General features: G+C 45.0%; 1 protein-coding gene across 9 annotated transcripts in view; it reads right to left on the reverse strand.

Annotated features, from left to right (window-relative positions):
• DLG2 (discs large MAGUK scaffold protein 2) overlaps positions 1 to 17,704 on the reverse strand; it is an 860,202-nt gene that overhangs the window by 272,370 nt on the left and 570,128 nt on the right. For all 9 annotated transcript variants that reach the window (XM_072134001.1, XM_072134002.1, XM_072134007.1 and 6 more), the window contains 5 exons: positions 12,801 to 12,925; positions 7,617 to 7,786; positions 7,117 to 7,253; positions 6,054 to 6,198; positions 3,333 to 3,474 (listed from right to left, as the gene is read on the reverse strand). In XM_072134001.1, the coding sequence (XP_071990102.1) occupies positions 3,333 to 3,474; positions 6,054 to 6,198; positions 7,117 to 7,253; positions 7,617 to 7,786; positions 12,801 to 12,925 (719 nt within the window). The remainder of the gene's footprint in view (positions 1 to 3,332; positions 3,475 to 6,053; positions 6,199 to 7,116; positions 7,254 to 7,616; positions 7,787 to 12,800; positions 12,926 to 17,704) is intronic.

Below are 17,704 nucleotides of genomic sequence, written 5' to 3' on the forward strand. Positions count from 1 at the left end.
CAAATTAAAGATTCTAATTTCGTTTAAATAGATAATTGTGACTTTTTAAATAGAATATAAAAAAATGTGTTACTTAGAATTTTTGAAATGCTTTTTCCATTTTTAAAAAAATTTAATTTGTCAATTTTTTTTAGATTGACTTTTTATAATCCAAACCCAAACTGCAATGATTTTAATTGCAGGATAACTTAAAACCATTGAGTTTCAATACCTTGTACCTTGCAATGTAAATTTTTCCTTCTAATACAATTCTAAAATTTCCCTCTCCGTTTTGTGTACTCTTGGAACCGGATTTGTCAGGTGATTACTTTTCTAGGAAACTCTTTTAGTCGCTCCAGAAAATAATTAGCAGTTTTCACTAATGACTTGCTGATATATCAAAATTAATTTGCTATTACTCCGTGGAATGAAGAAATGCAAATTAGATTTTTGTAAAAAAAAGTTTAGCTAAATATTTTGCCAAAGTGCGTAATTAAATCTGCACAAAACAACAAAATGTGTAAAACAACAAAGTGTGATAAATCAGCCTGGAGGCATCACAAGTTTAATCGGGTTATCCCAATAATAATCAGCAGAAGATTTGGTTCTTTATAAGAAAAAAGTTCTAGAATTTGATGACTGAGCTGATTTTCAAAAAGTTGAGATGTAAAAGTCCACTGATAGTTCTACCAATCCCTTTATCTGAAGAGTCAAGATCTCCACTATGGAGGCAAATAGTGGAAAAAAATAATGCCAACTTTTCATAACCAAGTTAGACTAAATGATAATTAGATGAAAATCACATAAGCTCGGGAGGGGTTTGGGGTTTATATGGGTCACATTTTTACATGTACCTAGACATTTTATTTTCCATGTAATCACAGAAGTAGACTGCTTACTGTCTCCCTCAGGGACAACCTAGTATTCCCCTGCTGCTGTCATTATCATTTTTATCTTCCCACTGAGGCACTCTAAAAAATTTGTAGAAAAATACTCATTTCTAATCCTTAGAAAAATGTTGTCTGGAATGGAGAGCAGTAACCCCGCCCCCTCCCCCTGTCCGTAGTCCGTAACACTAGCAGCCAAACAGAGAGGGTGTCTATCTATGGAGAAGTAGAGATAAATTTCATGTTTGGTTCCAGGGTTCCGGTGTCTCCCGCACAACCCCGACATATTGCCGGAGTCGCGGCCGTGCAGCCAATTGACGACCCTACCTACTAGCCATGGCAGTAATTGGCCAGTGTCTGGGTCGCGTCACAAAATCCCCAGATTGAACTTAAAAAGGAATCTTTATCATCACTATTGAAGAGTACACTGCAAGAGCGGGGAACACAATAGAAGTTACTACCGTTTCTCATTCCATCTTCCTTTCCATTCAATCATGGATTTTCAGTTGACCAGTTTAAGTTATGCAACTAGTCCTTTCCTCCATAGAGGCCTCTCGGCCACACATTTACAATAATACTACAGTAACTCATTGTTGTGGCCCTGTCACCTGCAGGTTAAGTGGGGGGTCTCAGAAGTAGGACTCCCTCTGACCTTGGTAATATGCCACATGCATTGGTGGGTTTGGCACTTTGGAGCCCTAAGCAAAGATCTTTTCAAGGGGTTCTTCTCCTACCGCCATGCAATGTGTATAGGTGGATTTGGGATTTTATAGAACCCTCACAATATTGGGCCTCTCTCCTAATTCACAGCACCGCTTCAAAAGGCAGGGAGTCTACTATAGCTTTATAGTCTACTGGTGTCCAATGCAGGAGTGTTTAAAGTAGAGAGAATGGATACAAATTAGCATCACATTATTTTGGAAAGTGAAAACAAAAAACAAGAACTGGCTGCATACCACCATTGTGGGGCTGCCACTTATCTTTGGGGCGGCAAACAAAAATGGTAATATTTGTGTTTAATACTTGGGAATCACCTTTTATTAACATTAAAAATCCTTGTAGTTTTTCCCCCTTCATATAGGACAGAGAGATACAACTGCCCTAATGGGGCTGTTGAGGGTGAGAAAAACTTTGCCTGAAAAACCATTGCCAAACCAGACACCCTCTCTGTCTGTGGTATTACAGCTTAGCCCTATTTGGTTTAGTTGAGGTGAACTACAGCTTTAGAAACAACTTGTATTTCTAATCTTGGATATTTTTGGACAAAAATATCAATGAACTGTAACGAGGATAGGCAATGGATGTTTGACTTGTTAGTGACCATCCTCCCGGGCCACCAGTGACAAACAGAATGTGGGGTGGAACTCACTTTAATGTACATCCCATCCTAAAGGGTCATCTGTATATTTAGACACATAATCTAATGATCTGCAGAATCTCCCGGGATTTGAACCTCACTTATGTCCTGGGTATGTATGTAGATCTAGGGGTGTATTAAGTCATGGGGCCTGGTCTGTATGAAAATTGTGGCCATTACAAGTCTAATTATCTAATGACATTTACTTCAGTCATATGATACTAGAATCAAGCTACTTGGGAAAGGAGAAGTCCCTTCTGTCCACTTTTAGTTCTGCGTCTCGAAAACCTTTGGAGGACCGTCAAAGGTCCTAGAAGGACCCTTGTGTATGAGAGTTTAAGGATTTCATGACTGGAGGTCCTTCTGTTTATTATATCTACAGGTCAGTATCAAACTTCATTATTGGTTCAGGAGGCCATGGGCCGCTTAGAAGCCATGGGCCCTGGGCGGCCACCCAAGCCGCCTATGTTATAATCCACTACTTCATAGACCATCAATGGTTAGTATGTAAAAGTGGTTGTCTTGATTACCAAAACATGGCTGCCTGTGTCCACCGTCTGTGTGTGGTACAGGAGCTCATTTCCATGTACTTGCACATGTACAATGGAGCTCAGCTTTGATACCAGGCACAATCCACGACTAGATGTGGATGGTTTTTTTTTTAGAACTAGGTAACCACAATGTACAATTAGATGAACCTTATATTGTTTTAGTACTGGGTCTTAAGAAAGACTTATCTACACAAACCATAGGAGATGGCGGTCATGTATGTACTACCTGTCCCATATGAAATGTATAGGAAAGAATACACCGGCCCGGTATGAATATGGAGTTCCATTCCCGGATGGAATCGACCCACGCACCCGTTTTAAAAGTAAATGAGAAACTCAGGGTAATGTTCCTATATTTATTTCAGTAAGTTACAGCATATCCCAAGTCAGTAAAGCACAGAGAATCGGAAAGCTCAGAGCATGTTCAGCAATTCCTCAAGTCCAAAGCAAAACCATCACAAGGTCACTGTCAATTTAAGGAGGCGTCCTGACACAATGTTACTGCTGCTATAAGGCTGCTTGTATTAGAAATAATAGATATGAAAGGCGTTTTCTGACCTGGTGTAGTCATCCTCCACAAGCATGTGCTTTGGGATTGGAGAGTATCTTCCCGGAGAGATTGGTGGCAATGAGCTCTTGTATTCCAAGGTGCCATTGTTTGCAGTGCTGAGGATGTGGCTCTCCAGAGGTGGTGAATACGCTAGAGAGTGAAGGAAGGAGATGAAACTTCTGTTACCCAATCCTATCACAGATACTACTGATGATAATCATGTAGAAGATTACAGATCAGCCTCCCAGACTGCATACTTATGGTTTTCTAAGATTTTAAGGAGGAAATAGAGAGAAGGATATTTACACAGTCATCTTAGTAGGTAAAGATTGGACAGTCTCTAGCTGCCCATGTGAAGATGTGCTAAGGAATTATGTGAATCCTTACTTTTTGTATGATTTCCTGTGTTAACTATTAAATGAATACCATGTACACCTGGCAATGCTATTAGGGGCACTGCAACTAGGCAAGCGCCTGCAATAGGGTGATCTAGGTTTATGAATGACTGTTGAGTGATGTTGACCACTGTGGGTTATAAATAAGACCTGATAGGCTAAGGCCACAAAATTAACTTTTATTGTATAGATGTTAACTGACGGGGGAGGAACCAGTAGATCTTATATATTTGGAGGCAGACCAACTTTGACCCAATTGATGATATCAAGGTAAATTTTTAGGTGAAAAAATATGCCTCGAAATCCACCCAGAATCTGTCTGTTTTTCAGAAAATGTACACTACGGGATTTTTTTTCACTTCAAGAAAAAGATTTGAGTAGATTCAGTGCACAAACCTCCCATGTTGCCTCGAAACTGATTCCGAACCCAGAACAGTCTCCTAAACTAATCCAGCCCCCAAAGCCCCCATACCAGGCCAGTCCCCAAAAAATAATACAGACCCCATACCAGTCCCCTTAACTGATACAGACCCAGATAGGAGAGAAGGGACGGTAAAAAAATGCCAAGAAGCCGACCCTTCTCTCTTACCTCATGTCTCCATAGTGGTCATACTGCCCCTTCTAATTTACCTCATGTCTCTATAGTGGTCATACTACCCCTTCTCATTTACCTCATGTTTCCATAGGGGTCATAATGCACCTTCTCTCATACCTCATGTCTCCATAGTGGTCATACTACCCCTTCTCTCTTACCTCATCTCTCCACAGGAGTCATACTGCCCTTTCTCTCTTACCTCATGCCTCCATAGCGGTCATACCGCCCCTTCTCTCTTACCTCCATAGCAGTCATACCGCCCTTCTCTATTACCTCATGCCTCCATAGCGGTCATACCGCCCCTTCTCTCCAACCTCATGCCTCCATAGCGGTCATACTGCCCTTCTCTCTTACCTCATGCCTCCATAGTGGTCATACCGCCCCTTCTCTCTTACCTCCCTAGAAGTTATACCGCCCTTCTCTATTATCTCATACCTCCATAGCGGTCATACCGCCCCTTCTCTCTTACCTCCATAGAAGTAGTACCGCCCTTCTCTCTTACCTCATGTCTCCTTAGCGGTCATACCGCCCCTTCTCTCTTACCTCCATAGAAGTCATACTGCCCTTCTCTATTACCTCATGTCTCCTTAGCGGTCACACCGCCCCTTCTCTCTTACCTCCATTGAAGTCATACTGCCCTTCTCTATTACCTCATGTCTCCTTAGCGGTCATACCGCCCCTTCTCTCTTACCACCATAGAAGTCATACCGCCCTTCTCTATTACCTCATGCCTCCATAGTTGTCATATCACCCTTCTCTCCAACCTCATGCCTCCATAGCGGTCATACTGCCCTTCTTTCTTACCTCATGCCTCCATAGTGGTCATACCGCCCGTTCTCTCTTACCTCCCTAGAAGTTATATCGCCCTTCTCTATTACCTCATGCCTCCATAGCGGTCATACCGCCCCTTCTCTCTTACCTCCATAGAAGTAATACCGCCCTTCTCTCTTACCTCATGTCTCCTTAGCGGTCATACCGCCCCTTCTCTCTTACCTCCATAGAAGTAATACTGCCCTTCTCTCTTACCTCATGTCTCCTTAGCAGTCATACCGCCCCTTCTCTCTTACCTCCATAGAAGTCATACCGCCCTTCTCTATTACCTCATGCCTCCATAGTGGTCATATCACCCTTCTCTCCAACCTCATGCCTCCATAGCGGTCATACTGCCCTTCTTTCTTACCTCATGCCTCCATAGTGGTCATACCGCCCCTTCTCTCTTAGCTCATGCCTCCGTAGTGGTCATACCGCTCTTCTCTCTGACCTCATGCCTCCATAAACGGTCATACCGCCCTTTTTTTCTAACCTCATGCCTCCATAGTGGTCATACAGCTTTATTTATTCTGATAGTACCATGCAATCCGTGTCTGAGGAAGGTCTCTTGATTAGACTGAAACGTCACATATGAATTTAGATTGCTTCACTTTATTTATTATTAAAACAAATGTTTTGAATTATTTTGGAATACCCAGAAACCTCCAATGATGCCTAAATAAACTGTTTCCCAAACCCTCCCCAAAAGCTGTGTTCCTAAATCCTGATGGTTTTTTTCCCTTGGTGATAAGGGTACTTAGTAGTCTGTGGTAGTTAAGTGGTGGAGTGCAATGGTAGTCAATATGTCCCAGAGCTGTGGAGTTGCCATTCCATTTAAAGAGTCCATATCCTTTTTGGACACACACCAAAGAAAACTTATAAAGTTGGAAGAAACACCCTAGAGTTAGTAACTTACTCATGGTACTTACAGTGTGTGATATCAGGAGGTCCGTACGGATCTGTCATATATATTGTTGTGGGTTTTCCCACTTTCAGGTAAACTACGTCAGATGTGTTCTTCAAAATAGCTACGGCTTCTTCATGAGTGACTTCTTCTAAACTATAATTATTAACCTGTGGAGAGAAGATCAGAACATCAAAGTGGGTGACCAAGCACAAGTAGTAACTTTTATATCATATAGCAGTGGTGGCGAACCTATGGCACGGGTGCCAGAGGTGGCACTCAGAGCCTTTTCTGTGGGCATTTAGGTCATCACCCCAGGACAGAGTTCACCAAACAGGACCAAATCCATCAAATCTTCCTGCTGTCCCAGGCAACTTGGAGAGAAGCTATAATGAAAGTCTGAATTTGCCCTCCTTATTTCAATTGTATTGGCATCCGATACAATTGAAAGAAGTGGAAGAACAGGTAGCAGTAAGTTACTGTCAAAATGTCACGTTGGCACTTAACAGTAAATAAATGGATTTTGGTTGGAGTTCGGGCACTCTTTCTCTATAAGGTTCGCCATCACTGTCATATAGTATGCTGCCAAATTAAAGTGGTTGTAGGCTTAGAAAACCCATTTTCCAAGACCCTATCAGGGTATAGGTCATCTATATCTGGATATAGGCAAGTGTTCCCATTCACAATCCTCATCTGATACCAAAAGAAACTACAAAGAGTGTATCGTTTATGGAGGACAATACTAGACTATACATTCGTTGGTTGAAAAAAGAACCGTGTAGTACTCAATTTCTCCTGTGGGTGTGCTATAGGGAAATCAAACACATGTTCCTATCTTCTCCATTGGAGAACAACTTTATAGACAATATTACCGGTATTTTAAAATGTACTTGTTGAGTAAGGCAGTACTTAAATATATGGGTTTTCTTGCACAGTATCCATATCTCCAGCCTTCTACGAAGACTAATATCCATAAACCCACAAATGGATCACATTTGAGCTACTGCAAAAATGTTTGGTTTGTCCCTTAGAACTTCTTTAGTCTTTGTCTACTGGTATAGGGATTTGGGGGATGTCAAATGTCTCACCATAAGTAACCTATCCCCAACTTGTAGTCGTCCATCTTTTTGTGCTGCTCCTCCTTCGATAATTTTGGTTACGTAGATGCTGTTGTCACCCGGAATGTGTTGATTGCCGACTCCTCCAGCAATACTAAAACCCAAACCTGGAAACAATTGAGAAGAGCACATTATTTTTGAAGAAGTTTCATACAATGTGACTTAGGTTTGACTGATGGTAAATCTATGATATAGTTATACCTATACACCCCTGATATTGACTTTGGCTAGTTTGTGACATCTTTTTGGTCATCTTGCTTAGTCATCTGCAAGTTTGCGTCTTCTTGCGTCTACCTTACCCCTTAGATTCAACTTTGTCACTTAACAGCCAAATCTAACCTTGCCTTCTGAAGAATCTGCTGGAACGTTATGGGTCCGTACAGAACCATAGAGATAATTTTGGGATATTGTTGGGTTCTGAACTTAAGGACACCTTCCTGTAACGTATATTTTCTCACTGCCGTTCTTACCTTTTGGCCCTTTAAAAAGTTTAATTTCTACAACGGTTTCAAGGATGGGTCTTCTCCTGCGTACATACAGGCGGACAATGGAGCCGGCTTCTTTCAATGCTTCTACCGCTCTGCTGTGCGACACTTCAGATACATCCACTTCATTCACTCGGAGAATACAATCGTTGACCCTGGAATAACATTTCAGAATCATACAATGGCAGAAGGTGCGTCCTTGTACATTAAATACATTGTGCCTTTCGTCACACTCACTTTTCAAGGAATTAAAGCTTCCCGATATCCATTGTCATATACTGTAGTGTGGAGAAGCGAGAACGTTATATAACAGAACCGTGTACCATATATTGTGATGTTATTAGCATATTATGGGTATTTCATACTCTACAAGGTTAGGGAGAAATCGTGTGAAGTCAAGGTTGAGGACTTCTAGAGAGTTCTGAAGGTCAAGCAAAAGTCATGGGGGGGGGGTCATTTATCTTATCTCTGCTTGTTTTGGCTGGTTTTTGTCTTTTTTCTGTTTGCTTCTTTGGTCATTTATCGATCTCAATTCTTCCTTGTGTTAAATGTTTTTTTTTTCCAGATCTCTTTTTGAGACATTTGCTACAAATGTTGCAAAAATGACGCACAAAATGTCTCAAGTCACTTCTTTCCATTTTCTAAGTTTTCCTAGGGTAGGGTTTCATCTGGAGTTTTTTTTTTTTCAAATGATGAATGTCATTTACCACATTTAGCACATCAGGAATAGAAGATAAATGTCCCCAAAAAGGCGCAAAAAATTGAAATGCCCCAAAAAATGTCTCAAAAAAGTCAAAAAAGCATAAAAGAAAAAAATATAGATAAATGACCCCCATGGAGTACATTAAAATATGGAGGTTCAACAACACATCAGATTGGCCCTGCCCATTTTATGAGTTTTCCATTCATCAAATATAGACCCCATAATCTCTACATCTACCAAAGATCTACCAAACCATACACAAAGCATACATGCAGACCCCAGGCAATATACTAAACAAATACTGACCTAGATCAGACCCCCTAAACTAATATAAAAAGTGTAGATAAGGACCCATATCCCATGTATAAGACCACCTTAATAAATACAGGCTCCTTTACAGTGAACACCAGACGAGACCCATTAAACTAATACAGACATCAAAACAGTCCCCTAAACTAATTTAGACTACAGTCCTGTCCTCTAAACAGATACAGAACCCAGGCCAGCCCCCAAAACTAATACAGACCCCATACCAGCCCCCTGATCTAATACAGACTCCAGACCACTCCCATAAACCAATAGAGACCCCAGACCAGACACCGAAATGCTGACCCCATACCAGTCCCCTGAACTAATACAGACTCCAGACCACTCCCATAAACCGATAGAGATCCCAGACCAGACACCTAAATGCAGACCCCATACCAGTCCCCTGAACTAATACAGACTCCAGACCACTCCCATAAACTGAAAGAGACCCCAGACCGGTCATTTAAATGAATACAGAACCCATACCAGTCCCCTGATCTAATACAGACCCAAGGCTACTCCCATAAACCAATAGAGACCCCAGACCAGACACCTAAATGCAGACCCCATACCAGTCCCTTGAACTAATACAGACTCCAGACCACTCCCATAAACTGAAAGAGACCCCAGACCGGTCATTTAAATGAATACAGAACCCATACCAGTCCCCTGATCTAATACAGACCCAAGGCCACTCCCATAAACCGATAGAGACCCCAGACCAGACACCTAAATGCAGACCCCATACCAGTCCCCTGAACTAATACACACTCCAAACCACTGCCATAAACTGATACAGACCCCAGACCAGTCACCTAAATGAATACGGACCCCAGACCAGTCTCACTAAACTAATCCAGACCCAAGACCAGACTAACTAAACTAATACGAACACCAGACCTGTCTGATCAACTAACACAGACCCCAGAATAGACCCCCTAAATTAATGCAGAAAAGGACCCAGACCCCTTATATAAGACCACCTTAATAGATACCGGCTCCTTTACTGCAAACCCTAGACAAGACCCACTAAGCTACAACAGACACCAACCAGTCCCCTAAACTAATAACATAAATAATAATAATAATAAAAATAATTCTTTTTTTTTGAACGTCTACTTTTGTTTGCCCTTTTGCTTCTAAGGGAAATTTCCCTTCTACTTTTGCTATATGGAGGCGTCACCTTGTCCCATTCCTGCCTCTCCATCGCACATCATCCTTCTCAGAATGGGTTAATGACTAATGAGCCAAAAACTGGAAGAAGTCACTGGACTGAAACACAGGATAAAACCTCAGACTACAGCTGGCGGCAGCGCTGGACACTGAACACATGTTACTCCCAAAGTTCAGCGGACGCCGAGGTCAGGCACAGATGAGGCCCCCCCCAACTTCTGCCCAAAAATACAAATCCATAGAGAAGTCTGGAGCTTAGGATTCCTGTCGGGTACATTAGGAATTATTATCCATAGGGATCTATGTCACCAGAGCTGACGGGTTGGAGGCCTCACAGGAGACAAGTGTCACCATAATGACATCACCTATACGTGGGATCAGTGACCTAAGTCTCACAGGCCCCCGGGGCAAAGGTAAAGGTCGTGGCCCCAAAACTAGGTACAAACACAAGCTCAAAGATATCCCTATTCTACAATAAGCATATTACTATCTAAGGCAGCTTAGATACAGCAGCTCAGTACTATGCATGATAGATGCCTCTATAATAGCAGCTTAGATACTGCAGCTCATCTTTATGCATGGTAGATACCTCTATGATAGCAGCTTAGATACAGCAGCTCAGTTCTATGCATGGTAGATGCCTCTATAAAGGCAGCTTAGATACAGCAGCTCAGTTCTATGCATGGTAGATACCTCTATGATAGCAGCTTAGATACAGCAGCTCAGTTCTATGCATGGTAGATGCCTCTATAATAGCAGCTTAGATACAGAAGCTCAGCTATATGCATGGTAGATATCTCCATAATGGCAGCTTAGATACAGCAGCTCAGTTCTATGCATGATAGATGCCTCTATAATAGCAGCTTAGATACAGCATCTCATCTTTATGCATGGTAGATACCTCTATAATAGCAGCTTAGATACAGTGGCCCAGCTATATGTAAGGTGCATTCCTATATAATGGCAGCTTAGATACCGCAGCTCAGCTCTATGTATGGTAGATACCTCTATAATAACGACTTAGATACAGTGCCCCATCTCCATGTAAGGTGGATTCCTATATAATGGCAGCTTAGATACAGCAGCTAAGCTCTATGTATGGTAGATACATCTATAATGGCAGCTTAGATACAGCAGCCCTGCTCTATTTATAGTAGATACCTCTATAATAGCAGCTTAGATACAGCAGCAGTAACTAATCTCTATTTATGGTAGATAATTATATAATGGCAGCTTAGATACAGCAGCTGAGCTCTATGTAGAGAAAAAAAATGATAATTTGTACAAATTACCTTATTTCTGTTTTAAACAATATCAAAATACCATATTATCTTTTGTCTTTGTTGCTCAAATCTTTACCCTTGTTCATGTTTCCTGCTTCCAACACATCAACTTCATGAACTGATCCTGCCAGTTATTTGGCCATGGGTAAGCGAGTAGAGATGTGATCAGAAATATGTGTGTATCCAACATTTTAGAAAAAATTCCATATTTATGTATGAATACAAAATTCCTTGTGGGTCCATATTCCACAGCACTCCAAGTGGTCAGGCGTGGAATTGCAGGATAAATCTTAGAAATGTTTCGGTGATTCATACTACATACCGTATATATATACCGTATATATATATATATATATATACCGTATATATATATATACCGAAAATCTTCTGTCTTCTCTGGGGTCGTCTTATACGCCGGTAATCGTCTTATACGGCGGCGGTCGGGTCCCGGTGCATGGAGAGGGCTCACGGGCCGAGCCCTCTCCATAGCCGGTAAGTCTTTGCTGCTTACCGGTAACACCCGCGATCGCTGCTAGCACCGATCGCGGGTGTTTTCACAGCGTTGGCTGCCGGCAAAGCTGCCAGCAGCCTCAAACAGTGGTGTACCGATCGCGGTACCGAGGCCCGCACCTGACCCCTGTGCTGCGCTGATAACTCGGCGCAGCACAGCGGGCAGATGTTTTGAATTGTGACAGCCGCGGGCCTTTCCCTTACAGCGCACAGACTGTTCTGCATCTGGTCCGTGCGCTGGATCAGGAGGGCCCGGAGCTGTCACAATTTAAAATTTGAACGGCCCCCGATCCGCCCCCGTCCCACCCACCTTCCCACCCACCTCATCCATCGACGCCGGCACAGGCTTAATGACGCACCTGCCTGCTCCGGGTCTGCTGAGGTCTATGACCCGGCACCTGACCTGGCAGACGCGTCATCAGCCGTCGCCTGCGCCGATCTTTAGAAGAGAGAGAGGGCGCGAAGAGGAGCGGAATAACTAGGTAAGTTTTATTTTTCATTTTGCTTAAATCTATGGGGCCCTGTTTCTATTTGGGGGGGGAGGCATAGGTGAAAGTTAGGAAATGGCTATTTGGGGGGGGGGGATATTACCTATGGGGGACATTAATCACGGCTACTGGTGGGGGGGACATTGATTATGGCTACTGCTAGGGGGGACATTAATCCCGGCTACTGCTGGGGGTGGGGACATTGATTATAGCTACTGCTGGGGGTGGGGACATTAATTATGGCTACTGGTGGGTGGGGGCATTAATTATGGCTACTGGTGGGTGGGGGCATTAATTATGGATACTGGTGAGGGGGGGCATTAATTATGGATACTGGTGAGGGGGGGACATTAATTATGGCTACTGGTGGGTGGGGGCATTAATTATGGCAATGTTTTTATGCATACCGATGGTAATGTTGTTGTTGTATGCCTTATGTTTATGAGCGACAGTTTTCCTGCTATATACCTGCATGTCATAAGAATTTAAATTAAAAAAAGGACCATGTTAAATTCAAATCTTTTTTTTTTTTACATTTTTACCTGTGTTTTGTATGCGTTGGAAAAGGGGTAGTCTTACACGGCGAATATATCTTAAACTCTATATTTTAAACAGGAAAGTAGGGGGGTCGTCTTATACACCGGAATATACGGTAAGCTCGGCGATGCCCACAATGTACAGACATCCAGGTTTTAGGTCTTACCTGAGTCTTCCATCTTCGGCCGCTGCTCCTCCTGGTATAATTTTTGTTATAAATATCCCTGGGTCATCTCCTACATGAGGGTTATCTATTCCTCCAGCAATACTGAATCCAAGACCCGAATTTCCCTGTAGATACAAATAATCAATGACTCCGTCCTGGATACATTGCATAATAAAAGAGGCATAAAAACAACTCAAATGTCAAATAAGTTCTCAAAGTTGCAAGAAAACAAAATGTTTTAAATGTTCCAGGTTTATATTAAAACTATTCTCTGTACAGACTATGCCAGGTCATTATTACCATAATAGATCAAAAAGATGAGGACCCAGTCCTGACCCCTGTGGTACCCTACAAATGACTATAACAATACAGACCCCTATGGTACCTCACTAGTGACCTCTGCAGTACAGACTTCTGTGCAGTGGCTTAACTAAAAGAGGCTGGGCCACATTACAAACTTCTGCATGGGACCCCCCCCTTCCCCGAATTTGCACGGTGGGCACACGTCGGCGCACGGGACAGGAGGAGGGGGCGTCCCTTTACATATAGATACATGGCGCACTGCGCCGTATTACGGGAAAAGATAGGACATGTCTGGAGAGCTGGGGGAAGAGTGGCCAGCGTTGTATGCGGGCAGGAGGGAGAGTGGCCGGCTGTGCTGCTGGGCTGTGGGGGAGGACCACCGGCTGTGCCGGCGAGCAGGAGGGAGAGTGGCCGGCTGTGTGGACAGTAGGGAGGAAAAGTCAGCTGCCGATACAGAACGCCGGAGAGTAAAGACATTATGGCGGGCGCACCCTCCCCGGCCGCCGCACATCATTTAGCACTCTGCCAGACAATGCATGACGGGGGCGGCCCAGGCCAAGACAGACAGTGGCATTAGTGACAGCCCCCCCCCCCCCCTTCTGATGGGCCCGGTCTCACCTGCACTTCCTGCAACTGCGATACGTACGCCACTGCCTCTGTGGTCACTCACTATTGACTGTGACCTCTGGAGTACAAACCTGTGTGGTACCCCACTAGTGACTGTGACCTCTACTGTACAGACCCCTGTGGTACCCCACTAGTGACTTTGACCTCTACAGTACAGACCCCTGTTGTACCTCACTCTTGACTCTGACCTCTGCAATACCTACCCCTGTGGTCCCCACTAGTGACTGTGACCTCTGCTATACAGACCCCTGTAGTCCCCACTAGTGACTGTGACCTCTGCTATACAGAACCCCTGTGGTCCCCACTAGTGACTGTGACCTCTGCTATACAGACCCCTGTGGTCCCCACTAGTGACTGTGACCTCTGCAATACCTACCCCTGTGGTCCCCACTAGTGACTGTGACCTCTGCTATACAGACCCCTGTGGTACCCCACTAGTGACTGTGACCTCTGCTATACAGACCCCTGTGGTACCCCACTAGTGACTGTGACCTCTGCTATACAGAACCCCTGTGGTCCCCACTAGTGACTGTGACCTCTGCTATACAGACCCCTGTGGTCCCCACTAGTGACTGTGACCTCTGCAATACCTACCCCTGTGGTCCCCACTAGTGACTGTGACCTCTGCTATACAGACCCCTGTGGTCCCCACTAGTGACTGTGACCTCTGCTATACAGACCCCTGTGGTACCCCACTAGTGACTGTGACCTCTGCTATACAGACCCCTGTGGTCCCCACTAGTGACTGTGACCTCTGCTATACAGACCCCTGTGGTCCCCACTAGTGACTGTGACCTCTGCTATACAGACCCCTGTGGTCCCCACTAGTGACTGTGACCTCTGCTATACAGACCCCTGTGGTCCCCACTAGTGACTGTGACCTCTGCTATACAGACCCCTGTGGTCCCCACTAGTGACTGTGACCTCTGCTATACAGACCCCTGTGGTCCCCACTAGTGACTGTGACCTCTGCTATACAGACCCCTGTGGTCCCCACTAGTGACTGTGACCTCTGCTATACAGACCCCTGTGGTCCCCACTAGTGACTGTGACCTCTGCTATACAGACCCCTGTGGTACCCCACTAGTGACTGTGACCTCTGCTATACAGACCCCTGTGGTACCCCACTAGTGACTGTGACCTCTGCTATACAGACCCCTGTGGTCCCCACTAGTGACTGTGACCTCTGCTATACAGACCCCTGTGGTCCCCACTAGTGACTGTGACCTCTGCTATACAGACCCCTGTGGTCCCCACTAGTGACTGTGACCTCTGCTATACAGACCCCTGTGGTCCCCACTAGTGACTGTGACCTCTGCTATACAGACCCCTGTGGTCCCCACTAGTGACTGTGACCTCTGCTATACAGACCCCTGTGGTACCCCACTAGTGACTGTGACCTCTGCTATACAGACCCCTGTGGTACCCCACTAGTGACTGTGACCTCTGCTATACAGACCCCTGTGGTCCCCACTAGTGACTGTGACCTCTGCTATACAGACCCCTGTGGTCCCCACTAGTGACTGTGACCTCTGCTATACAGACCCCTGTGGTCCCCACTAGTGACTGTGACCTCTGCTATACAGACCCCTGTGGTCCCCACTAGTGACTGTGACCTCTGCTATACAGACCCCTGTGGTACCCACTAGTGACTGTGACCTCTGCTATACAGACCCCTGTGGTCCCCCACTAGTGACTGTGACCTCTGCTATACAGACCCCTGTGGTACCCCACTAGTGACTGTGACCTCTGCTATACAGACCCCTGTGGTCCCCACTAGTGACTGTGACCTCTGCTATACAGACCCCTGTGGTCCCCACTAGTGACTGTGACCTCTGCTATACAGACCCCTGTGGTCCCCACTAGTGACTGTGACCTCTGCTATACAGACCCCTGTGGTCGCCACTAGTGACTGTGACCTCTGCTATACAGACCCCTGTGGTACCCCACTAGTGACTGTGACCTCTGCTATACAGACCCCTGTGGTCGCCACTAGTGACTGTGACCTCTGCTATACAGACCCCTGTGGTACCCCACTAGTGACTGTGACCTCTGCTATACAGAACCCTGTGGTCCCCACTAGTGACTGTGACCTCTGCTATACAGACCCCTGTGGTCGCCACTAGTGACTGTGACCTCTGCTATACAGACCCCTGTGGTACCCCACTAGTGACTGTGACCTCTGCTATACAGACCCCTGTGGTCACCACTAGTGACTGTGACCTCTGCTATACAGACCCCTGTGGTACCCCACTAGTGACTGTGACCTCTGCTATACAGACCCCTGTGGTCCCCACTAGTGACTGTGACCTCTGCTATACAGACCCCTGTGGTCGCCACTAGTGACTGTGACCTCTGCTATACAGACCCCTGTGGTACCCCACTAGTGACTGTGACCTCTGCTATACAGACCCCTGTGGTCGCCACTAGTGACTGTGACCTCTGCTATACAGACCCCTGTGGTACCCCACTAGTGACTGTGACCTCTGCTATACAGACCCCTGTGGTCGCCACTAGTGACTGTGACCTCTGCTATACAGACCCCTGTGGTCCCCACTAGTGACTGTGACCTCTGCTATACAGACCCCTGTGGTACCCCACTAGTGACTGTGACCTCTGCTATACAGACCCCTGTGGTACCCCACTAGTGACTGTGACCTCTGCTGTACAGACCCCTGTGGTACCCCCCAAATGTGACTGTGACCTCTGCTATACAGACCCCTGTGGTCACCACTAGTGACTGTGACCTCTGCTATACAGACCCCTGTGGTCGCCACTAGTGACTGTGACCTCTGCTATACAGACCCCTGTGGTCCCCACTAGTGACTCTGACCTCTGCTATACAGACCCCTGTGGTAACCAAGTAGCAAAAAAGTTTGCCATTAATACCCTAAATTCCTTGGATACTTTTTTGATCTTATTACTAACAAAACAGAAATATGTCAAAGAATGTCTATGGCCCCAGGAGATCAGTCAAGACCCCCCCCTCCTGCTCATCATTATAATCCTGGGTGTGAGCTCCCACCTTCTCCCCTGTGTGTCATAGGACTATAACATAGATAAACCCTTTTGGATGAGATCCATCTCCAAGATGGAAGCTTCTCCAAGTGCACTGGGGATGCGCCATCACACTGCTGCACTTTCTGCACTGAACTGCTCCACAACCCCTCTGATTTGATTGACTACTGTAGTATGGGAGGGTCTGTGAGCTCAGAGCACAGCAGTGTGAGGACAAACGTCTGGTTCTATCCTAGAATATAAATCCATATATCGCAGTCCTGCTGCTGCTAACAACATACACCAAGGTAGGATTACACATCTCTCCAGGAACAATATCCAAGACTGTCTGCAGAGAGCACAGAGAATAGCAGTGAGAGGACACCCCCCCTAATGCACTTAGAGAAGCTATAATCCTGGAATATAAAAACAATACTGCACAGTCCTGATGCTTCTAATAACATGTGCAAAGTTATGATTATACATCTATCCAGGGGCAAGCTCTAACACTGACTGCAGAGAGCACAGAGAATAGCAGTGTGAGGGCACACAAACCTGATTCACCTAGAGAATCTACAAACCTGTAATACAAATCTATATTGCACAGTCCTGATGCTTCTAACAACATACACAAAGTTATGATTATACATCTCTCCAGGGACAATCCCTAACACTGCCTGCAGAGAGCACAGAGAATAGCAGTGTGAGGGCATGCTTCTATTACAATCCTGTCCTGCTGACAGTTTCCCTTTAAGTTTACACCGTGTTTCTCTTTAGTATTCATGTAAGGTTGTAATAATGAAGTATAATGGGGCTCCAGGATATGTGAAGATAAGGAATAAGCAGCAGAGGACACTTCATCCATACTATAAATAAGACACAGGGGACGGCGACTTGCGATACAATCTTCCCAGATAATACGAGCCAATCAGCATCCAGCCATTAAAATGTTAATAATCTGCGGTCTCTCAGACGCA

This window comes from Engystomops pustulosus, chromosome 2 (assembly GCF_040894005.1).
Source record: "Engystomops pustulosus chromosome 2, aEngPut4.maternal, whole genome shotgun sequence".
NCBI lineage: Eukaryota > Metazoa > Chordata > Amphibia > Anura > Leptodactylidae > Engystomops > Engystomops pustulosus.